This window comes from Herpailurus yagouaroundi, unplaced genomic scaffold (genome assembly GCF_014898765.1).
Source record: "Herpailurus yagouaroundi ecotype Mexico unplaced genomic scaffold, PumYag 221, whole genome shotgun sequence".
In the NCBI taxonomy this organism is placed as follows: Eukaryota; Metazoa; Chordata; class Mammalia; order Carnivora; family Felidae; genus Herpailurus; species Herpailurus yagouaroundi.
In genome coordinates this window covers 973,093-983,148 of record NW_024412452.1, presented here as the reverse complement: position 1 = coordinate 983,148, position 10,056 = coordinate 973,093, and the positions used below count along the sequence as shown (strand labels likewise).

The following is a 10,056-nucleotide window of genomic DNA, read 5'->3' as shown; positions in this document are numbered from 1 at the left end:
GAAAGAAAGAAAGAAAGAAAGAAAGAAAGAAAGAAAGAAAGAAAGAACAAGAAAAGAAAAAAAGAACACCACAGACCACAGCTTCAGAAGGGAACTATAGTGTCACAAAGCATGTACTAGTAAAAAGAATACTACAGAGTCAGAAAACCTGAGTTCTAACATCCATTCTGATATTGGCCAGGAAACTTTCTGAGTTTATTTCCTCATTTGCCAAATAAAGACATGACACCAGTTGGATTGTAAAGTTCACTTTCTGGCATTAAAATACCATAATTCAGGGGCTAAAAATACTGCCTCCTGTTCCCTATTTATTCTACAAGACCCAACCTACAGGAATCCCTGGCTTGTGTTTAAAATGACCTTGCAGGAGTCCCTGGGCGGCTCAGTTGGTTAAGCGTCCGACTTTGGTTCAGGTCATTATCTCACGGTCCGTGACTCTGAGCCCCGCGTCGGGCTCTGTGCTGACCGCTCAGAGCCTGGAGCCTGTTTCGGATTCTGTGTCTCCCTCTCTCTCTGACCCTCCCCCATTCAAGCTCTGTCTCTCTCTGTCTCAAAAATAAATAAACGTTAATAAAAATAAAAATAAAATGACCTTGCATAGCTTTGTGTTTCTTGAAACACTTTACTAACTCAACTTCAAATGTGCTTATAAAATCGTTAAACTGGTTCATGGAAGAAACCTTCCTTATTTTTCATTGTATTTTCTTTCCTCACTTCAACTGGATTCTTTCCCTTTTTTCATATATAAAACTGGTTTGTTCTTGCTTTGTTCTTTGGGTTGTTTGGGCTCAAAAATTTCTAAACATTCCAACAGGGCTCTGGAAGACACCTACAAAGTGTTTGAGTTGGGTTTTTTTTTTGTTTGTTTTTTTCCTAAAGCAAATCAGTATTGCAACACTTGTGACCTTCAGCACAAATGTACCCTTCAGTTGCTACTGAAACTTAAGAGGACAGAGGAAACAAAATTCTCTAGCATCTCTAGTTCTATTACTAACCTCAGAGCATAAATAAGTTGTGCCCACGCTAAAAAAAAAAGTTTGCTAGGTGGAACTGTTGTGGCTGCTGTTTTACTAGTGAAAGTGGAAATGGGTTTAAAAACGTGGCCTGAGTAGATTTGGAGAATTTAGAGGGATTTCTGCACTAAACACTATAGTCTGTAACCCCTCTAATATAGGAGATAAATTAGTTTAGATCTCAGACTCTCAGATTCTTAATAACAGATTGATCACATGACTAGGATAAATGAAGACCATTTGAGCAACAGAAAACTACACTTGATGGTTTTTTAAGGCCCTGTGTAGGAAAAAAAACTCCCAGTTCTGTGAGCAAAGGGTTACTAAATATTGGTAAGCGTGGATTAAAGATCCTGATTCTTTAGACACTTCTCCTAAGACTCTCCTTCTACTAAGACAGCAGACCTACCTGAGGCTAGGATTTTTCAGAAACTCAGAGGAGCAGGACCCCAGGTGAGAATGACATGGCTATAATTAATCCCTTTTTCTCTTCTGCTTACAATACATTCAACTGTCCTTTAAATTATACACAAGAATCTCCAGAAAACTTTCCCAAATAAACCCAACTTTTTCCTACTTGCCAAAGTTATCTAGCCAGATGTTTGTCCTACCAGATGTGGTCTGGTTAAGGAAGTGTAGCTATTAAGTGCATACTCATTCTCCCACACTTTTGGAATGTAATCTTCTCAAGAAATGAATTAAGTCTTGTCCAATACTCAGTACAAGCCGAATTAGGAGGGAAGTGTAAGAAAGGAAGAATAAAACTATCACTGAGTGTGTATTACATCCCGGGTACCTTATATAAATTGTTTCAATAATTCTGCACAGTGAGCCCAGATTATCCTGTACTTCATCATTTCCAGGATGCACATTTTTTCACTTTTCAAGATGTCTTAAATCTGGATGCATCTGACAACTCATAATGGCATGGCACAATTTTAATTGGCAATCATTTTCTACCGTTAGTAGTAGACAAAATAATGGTGCCCCATACAAGTGATGATGTCTCACATTCATTAAAATATTATTTTCATGGGATTGGAAACAGAAATTGAGAAGCAGATTCAGAAAAGTGCCTAGGGTTACTACACAGACTGTAAGGGACTAACCAGACTTCAAATGTGATATGGTTAATTTCAAAGTCTCTTCCTATACAGTCAACCTAACACAGAGACTTTGAACACAGCAAGAATTTTCAATAGTCAGCATTACTCAAAGACTAGCAGCAACCTTGGGTATTAACTTTTCAGGAACCGAGGAGTCCACACCGCCTGGTGGAGACACTGCAAATAGTTGGTTAAGGTACCAGCCAAACCTAAACTTCTAGGAGTTTTCTGGGCTATGCTGACTCTGGGGTGCAGAACCCAGCTTTCTGCTAAGTCTACAATCTACAGGGAAAAAACAAAAACAAAACCAAAAACAAGCGGCAGCCTTACTCCCTCTCCCCAGTTTGCTACTGAGACATTCTTCCCCCATCTCTCAATCTAGACGCTCAACTCTCCCAGCTGAGTTCATCCTGGACCACCTCACCTCTCACTCCCAAATAGGGGCAGTCTAGATGCCGCCCCCATCAGGCCATTCATCATCGCGGGCGCTAGAGCATGCCCCCAGGTCTGCAGGGCTCCCAGACCCGAATCGGGGTTCGGCCACCCTACTTAGGCCAGCAGCCCAAGTCACGCTCCCCACCCCACAAAGCTCCAGCAAAGCTCCTTCCGCCCCAGGAGGTCCCCGACGTGGGGCCGCACTCTCGCGTCTCCCAGGCCCCCGCTGAGGTCCGGCCCCGGAGGGCCCAGCCACGGCCTGGGCCGGGACGTTGGGCCTGGCGAGGCCAGGAACTCTCGGAGACCTGGAGGAGAGAGTCTCGGCTGGACTCACGGAGGAAGGAGCGCGACAGGAGGCGGGCGGCTGCCAGGCAGCTGCTGCCAGAGGCCATGGTCGCAGTGACAGCGGCAGCGGCAAGAGCTGCGGTCATCCACCAATGACACTCCCAGGCCCCCGGGGACCTGGTAAGGGCCGAGGCTCGAAGAGGAAATGGGTGGCCATGGCAGTCGCCTAAATGAATATTCCGCCGCAGAGACTTCGCCAAACATTGGACACAGTAGGTAGAGGGGAAAAGAGGTCTCTTAACGGAGAAGAGGACATTAACTCGGCTGCTCCCCGGAAATGTGGCTTTAATTCAACATTATTTACAACGGCAGCTTAGGAAAAACCTCACGCGAGGCGGGTCGGCGCATAGCATTGTGGGAAATGTAGTTTGGTGGCCTCGACTTTGTGGTTTAGGTGGAGGCGTGCGGGAGGGGAAGCGAGCGGGAAAGGGGAGACTCAGACCCAGGAGATGGGGTGGCAAGAGGAATGAAGTGCGAAGAGCAGTGCAGAACTTTCCGTATCCTTAAACCAATCTGGACCTTCATTTATCTCGGCTGGCATACGGAGAGGCCAGTATTATTCCTCACCACATACCCTTGTGAGGACCTGGAAGAATTACCGATGGTAACAATGTGCGTTCATGCTATTGTCCAGTGAAGGTAAGGAAATGACGAGAAAGACCAAAAACTACCCTACTGACACTTAATTTCTTGGAATATGGATCTTTTGGTCAAACAAGCTATCATACAGCCTTTGACTAGCACTAAGTGAATCCCCTTCCCTGGGGATCCTGGAACATTGAAGTTATAGATCAAATGTGACTGCTCCTTTTTAAACAAACCGGTCATTCCTGTAACTGGTTTAGAAGGAAACTCAGAGTCCAGGAGTCAAAGAGTAAACAGATAAAGTAATCTCTCTCCCTGCTTCCAAACATGATCTGAGGTTCCTTGTCATTCTCATCAATAGAATTATGATAATTTACTGACGTAGTAATTACAATTTACACTGAGCTATGTGATGTATGAGTAGGATTACCCAACAGAGATTTCCCAATATTTCTTCTATGATCCAGATATTGTCAGTCCTGGGTTGGACTTGTCTACTCACAAATCCCTCCCTTATCTAATGTATTATGTTCTTGCGATCATGTATTTAAATAGTATCAGTGGTGGGGTGCCTGGGTGGCTCACCCCACCCAGATTGAGCCAAGGACTCTTGATTTTGACTTAGGTCATGATCCCAGGGTCATGAGGTCAAGCCCCACTCTGGCTCCGCACTGAGCGTGGAGTCTGCTTAAGATTCTCTCTCTCCCTCTACCCCTATCCACCTGCCCATCAAATGAAATAAAATAAACAGTGGTTTCCAAATAGGTCCAGTATGAAGACTCATTTTCAAGAGCAAAGTTCTTCCTAAACATTTACATGATGATAGTTATGTTTTTAGTTTTATTTAATTGGTAAAATGCATGATGACAAGAAATAGAATTCTGGTATGATTGTAATGAATTTTTATTCCCACAAGACACGGATTTTAGCTTGTTTTGTACACTGATGTATCCTCAGCATCTAGAACAATGGCTGGCACAAAAAGAGAACTCATTATTTGTTGAGCATTATTTCTTGAATTGACAGATAAGAAATAGCATATACATTTATTTATTGAATCCACACACAAAGTTTGATGGTGTTTCAATCATTCAGAATAACTATACCTCTGCCCCAATTCTATAGCTCATTGATAGGAGACAGTTGCAGTAGGCACTAACTATACTACCTATTTTTATATGCAGATTGGTTTTGGAGTCAGACAGATCTGGATTCAAATTCCCATACTGTTGTGGGCTGTGTGACCTCTGGTTTTTCTCACTGAGATGGGTATGAAAATCCCTGTCTCATAATAGTGTTGTGAGCAGTTAATGCTCTTTGTACCTTATAAACATTCAGTAAATGGTAGTTATTATCATTAAAGATAAGAACTTTCATCTTCACATGGCAGGATGATGTTTTGAAGTTCCACCAGATGTGGAATAGGACATTTCCATGTGTGTCCAAACTTTGGCTAAAGCCCCAAAGATGAGGGCAAAAGGCCATAAGTAACTCCACGTTCTAAGGAGGGAAGCCTAGGAGATACCTCCCTCAAGATTGTAATAAGAGTAGGACAGAATTGTTTTTGGATTCTCCCACTCACACCCTAGCAACTCAAATAAGCAAAAGACTGGAATTCATTGAATGAGGGAATTCTGAGTCATGAGTTGTCCCCTGAGGTTCCCCTTTCCTCTCACCCCACCAGACAAGTTCGTGGCAAAGGGCTCCTTACTAAAAGGACTGGCATTAAATCAAGGCTAAATCCTTGCAGAACTGCAGAAGTTCATGAACCTACCCCAGTGTCCTAAAGTAGATCTAGTCAAAGAACATTCAGGAAAACTTGAGTTTGGATGTCAGACCTAAACATAAAGCCTAATATCTGCTTCCTGTCTGGAGAACTCCAGGCAGGAGGCTGTCTAGAACAACCCTCACTTGGAGGCAGGGCATTGTTTGATATGGCAAGATGTGTAATAATCCCATGGGTGAAATTGATGCCAGGAAAGAAAGCTGAGCTTCCCCCTAAGGATCTCCTGCTGGGACAAGGAACCATAGCATAAAAAACCATGGAAGATTCCCCCCCCCTCCCCAGGGGCAGGAGGGGGACAGTGTAGGGGAGAGGTTTACAGGAGGTCAGCCAAAGAGCATATAACTCATCAGGATACTGTGCAGATGGGGTTCCCTAGGCAGGGTGGGAGGAGAGGAGCTACGGAGAAACCCACAGCATTCCAGAGCATAAAGACCAGAGAGAACCTCAGATCACCCCATTTAAGAGATTTTATCCAAACCTCACCCCACCCCTGCAGGAGCCAAAAGCAAGGAAAGAGGAGAAGGAGTAAAAGAAGGAGGAGTAAACAGACCTTGACTCTGTCCCAGCTGCAGGTTGTGGAGCCATAGATCGCACCAGACATTGGAGGGGGTAAGGAGCTTTGAATTAGGTATAAGATTTACATTTTTGAATTGGATTTAATGGGACTTAGAATTATTAATTTTTTTTAATTAAGGCTATTTTCCCCACGAATAAAAATCCAAAAGTTACAAAAAAATTATATAGTGAGAAATCTTTCTTCTGTTTCCCCACTACCCAGTTCTCCCAGGTTAAATCAATATTATCCAATTTCTTGTGTAGACTTCCAGATCTACTTTGCACACATACAAGCATACATATGTATCCATTCTCCTACCCCCCACATCACCCTTCTGTGTTGCCACTAATGTGGGAAGAAAAAGGGCCAAAACAGGACTGGTGGGGGAGTCAGAAGACAAGCAGTCAAGGTGACTACTATCCATGCTGGCAGTCCCACGGCCGTGTCTTTTTCTGCTTAATTTATTCTGAAGAACCAAGAATCTTGCAACCAAGAATCTTGACAGGTCTGAGCTAAGTAATGAGGTTCAAACTATTGGAACAAAGTCTCATTTGCATTATTTTTAAGGAAATAAATCAGCTGTTGTCACTGATCTGTATATCCCAATCAGACCAAAAAAGGGAATCTGACCAAGACTCTGGTGGATTCTCTAACTGATAAAGGAAATACGGGTTTGTTTGTTTGTTTTTTTAATATATAGAAGAGGAGTTCTAGTTCTGTATTTTACCTTGATTTTAATATGAGCCCCCATTCTTCCAGGATTTCAAATCCATCTTCTTTCACCAGAGTTTTGTCTAAATTTCTGGTGGAATGTGGGGGTGAGTTGGATGAGGCAGAAGAAGTATTTGGTCCTCTGTCCGTACAGGCAGCCCCTCATGTGCATCCTTCCATCTCATTCTCAGCTAGTGCTGTATCATCCCTTCCTCCTACTTGCAATGCTCCTCTTGGTCTGGCTCTACCAGCTATTTCTGGGCTCTTCTTAGGTGCGTGAGAACCACTCAACCCCTCTGGTGCTGTGCTGGACCATAGCTAACATCCCTGCTTGCCTAGATGCACCGTTTAGCAGAATCTTGTAACCATTCTGCGTGCTTTGTCTCTCATCTGTCTCTGTCTCTCTCTGTTTCTCTGTCTCTTTCTTGAGAGCAACAAGTTCCTGGGCTAGGGGCCAAATTGTCTCCCCACCCTCCAAATTCATATGTTGAAGTCCTAGCCCCCCTGATGGCTATATTTGGAGTAAAGAAGTAATTAGGGTTAAATTAGGTAAATTAGGGTTAAACACCAATATTATTAGTGTTCTTATAAAAAAAATACAAGAAGGGTGCCTGGGTGGCTCAGTCGATTGAGCGTCCAGCTTTGGCTCAGGTTATGATCTCACAGTTCATGGGTTCGAGTCTCACATCAGGCTCTGTGCTGACAGCTCAGAGCCTGGAGCCTGCTTTGGTGTTTCCCTTTCTCTGCTCCTGTCCCACTAATGCTCTATCTCTCTCTCAAAAATAAATAAACATTTTAAAAAATCATTAAAAAAAAAAAAAGAAATACAAGAGAGCTCCCTCTTTCCACCATGTGAGGACACAGCCAGAAGGCAGCTATCGGCAAAGTAGCAAGAGAACTTTCACCAGGAGCCAAATTGGCCAACACCTTGATTTTGGACTTTCAGTCCCCAGAACTGTGAGAAATTTCTGTTGTTTAAGCCACCCAGTCTGTAGTATTTCTTTATGGCAACCTGAACACACAAATACACCCTGCTTCGTGTATCCCTTAACTCATTTTGGTGATTCTTTTGACTACTCACCTCCCTCCACCTTCAAGCAGGGGGACTTGGGGGGGCAGGGATCAATGCCTAAGCTCTCCTGGCTCCCTGCTCGTTTCCTAGCCTGGGATCCTTTTCTGGTCTTGGAAACATTAACTCACATTTTTGGTCCAAATCTAAGTTGTTTCTGCCATTCTCAGGGACTTTGAGATACACATTCCTTTCCTGGGGGCAATTGAGAGTGCCAGAAATAAATTGGTAAGGGGAAGGAGTAGAAATATTTAGGAGAAGAGGGTCAAAGAAGGAGATACTGGAAGGAAAAGCATCAGTTAATGTTACAGATTACCTCCCTGCTGCAATCTGGGTGCCCCAAAGCTTTGTGTGTATTCACCTAGGCAGTCTGACTGCCATGTGGAAATGGAACAAAAAGAACCTTGTCTAGTGCCTTAGCTCAAGGTGCTGTAACAAAGTACCACAGACAGGGTAGCTTATAAACAACAGAAATTTATTTCTTGCAGCTCTGGAGGCTGGACATCCAAGATCAGGGTGCCAGCATGGTCAGGTTCTGGTGAGGGTCCTCTTCTGGGCTGGCCCTTCTATAGCCTCACATGGCAGAAAGAGGACAAGACAGTGCTCTGAGTTCCCTTTTATAAGCACACTGATCCCATTCATGGAGTTCCACCCTCATGACCTGATCATCTCCCAAAGGCCCCACCCCCTCATACCATCACATTGGGAAGTAGCTCTCAACATAGAAAGGGGGGGAGGGGGGGGAGCACAAACATTCAGTCCATTGCATCTTGGACTAGTTCTGCCAACTTCTTTATGGGCAGAAAACAAAACAAAACAAAACTGTCAGCCTTCCAAAGGGAGAAAATCTTCTTCATCTTCACTGGCACAAGCACACTCGAAGAGAAACCTGTTGGAGCCGAGAAAGGCTGGGGCCTCTGGGGCTGATGAGCCAGCCTAATCCCTCAGGCTCCACTATAGGTGTGACTAATTCCTTCATAAAACAAATGTAGAGTATAGGAGCTTGCATCCTTCGCCCTACTTTATGGAAGATGGCACAACACAAATCAGAAACACTTGACCTCAGACACAGCTCCAGCTTTTGGAAAACTACAAGACATGAGTCACAAAGACTGGGGATTATTTTCATCTCAAGTGCAGCTTCAAAGAGAGGCAGAATCACACAGCATTCTAAGAGCCAACTAACACCACTGGCTGATTTGAGCGGAGGCAGACTCTTTCCCTCTCCCCTTATAGGGGAGAGCCAGCTTAGCTGTCTTGAGGACAAAGAACTTTCTGAAATGCACTCGCAGGGTCCTCCTGAAAGCTTATTACAGTTCTTTGAATGATCTATCCACTCAGCACCTGCAAAGGGGAGGTCTCATCTGTGTTAGATCCTCACAAGAATGTCAAGAGCTTCGATCTCTCCTTTAGAGGAAGTGGTTCCCAAACCTAATTTCTTTTCCCCGTACTTGATCCCTGTTGCAGATTTGGTGCCCTGAAAACCCTGTGCAAGAGTATGCTGGGGACCACCTCCTACAGAAGGGAAGGGAAGAGAGCAAAGTTGGAAGGAAGGAGAGGTCCAGCTGTGGTGTGGGTCCAATAACAGAGTCTTGGCCAATGCCCTTCAGAATCGCCCTGAATCGGGCAAGATGGTCAGGCTTCTATAACCCCACGTGGATTGTCACCAAGGTGTGAGTAGGATCGTGGCTGAGGCAGCTGTTTGCATTCAGAAAATTCCTGAAAGGGTTGGGAGAGCTGAGAGACAGCTGAAGAAGACTCTCAACCAATAGCACTCCCAGGTAGGAGGGCGACATGTCCTTCATTGAAGGAGATACGGCCTGCATCTGGGTAGTGCATCACAATACCCACCGGATGCCCCTTTCTGGGAGAAAGTCTGATAAGAAAGCAAGAATCAGGCCTCAGCAAAACCATAAAGAAGACAGCTTGGTTTGAGTGTCCCTCTTAAGATTCCCCTTCTTGTGAAGACTGACTCCTTTCCTTTTCCCTAGAAAGCCAGTGCTTTCATGCTGCCCTGTGCTGGATCCCGCCATTTTCTCACCACCTCTAGGAACTTCTGCAGACATTGTCCTGTTTCTCAGGGATTAAATACACTAGGACTTTGCTTCTGTCTCTCAAATTACAGGTTTCTTGTTCATTTTAACAGAGATCACCTATATCTTCACACAAATTAGTGATTCATGTTGAGAATTTCTGGAATTAATAGTCAGGAAAGCATTTTTTCCATCCACCTCTGATCCTTCTGAGATAACTTTCCTTCTTCATCAAATACATCTTCTAGTTCTGTGTGTGTGTGTGTGTGTGTGTGTGTGTGTGTGTGTGTGTGTGTGTGAACTTTTTAATTTTTTGTAGCAGATGAAAATCCAGGATACCAGGACAGAACCAGATTCCATGAGATTCTGGAATGTAGCTGAAAACATTGTGACATTGTTTCCCACCCTACGGTCTAG

At 44.1% G+C, this 10,056-nt stretch overlaps 1 protein-coding gene and 1 long non-coding RNA gene across 3 annotated transcripts in view; one reads left to right on the top strand and one right to left on the bottom strand.

Moving 5' to 3' along the window:
- SUCLG1 (succinate-CoA ligase GDP/ADP-forming subunit alpha) overlaps positions 1–3,007 on the bottom strand; it is a 42,590-nt gene extending 39,583 nt beyond the window's left edge. Inside the window, exon 1 of the mRNA XM_040458371.1 lies at positions 2,889–3,007. Within this exon, the coding sequence (XP_040314305.1) occupies positions 2,889–2,985 (97 nt within the window). The 5' untranslated portion in view covers positions 2,986–3,007. The remainder of the gene's footprint in view (positions 1–2,888) is intronic.
- LOC121019184 (uncharacterized) lies at positions 3,006–9,710 on the top strand. Of its 2 annotated transcripts, XR_005785493.1 has the most exons (3): positions 3,006–3,538; positions 5,767–5,879; positions 9,074–9,710. It is a non-coding gene; the product is annotated as an uncharacterized LOC121019184 (long non-coding RNA). The 2 variants fall into 2 exon arrangements; XR_005785492.1 differs by lacking the exon at positions 5,767–5,879.
- Positions 9,711–10,056: the final 346 nt, after the last annotated feature.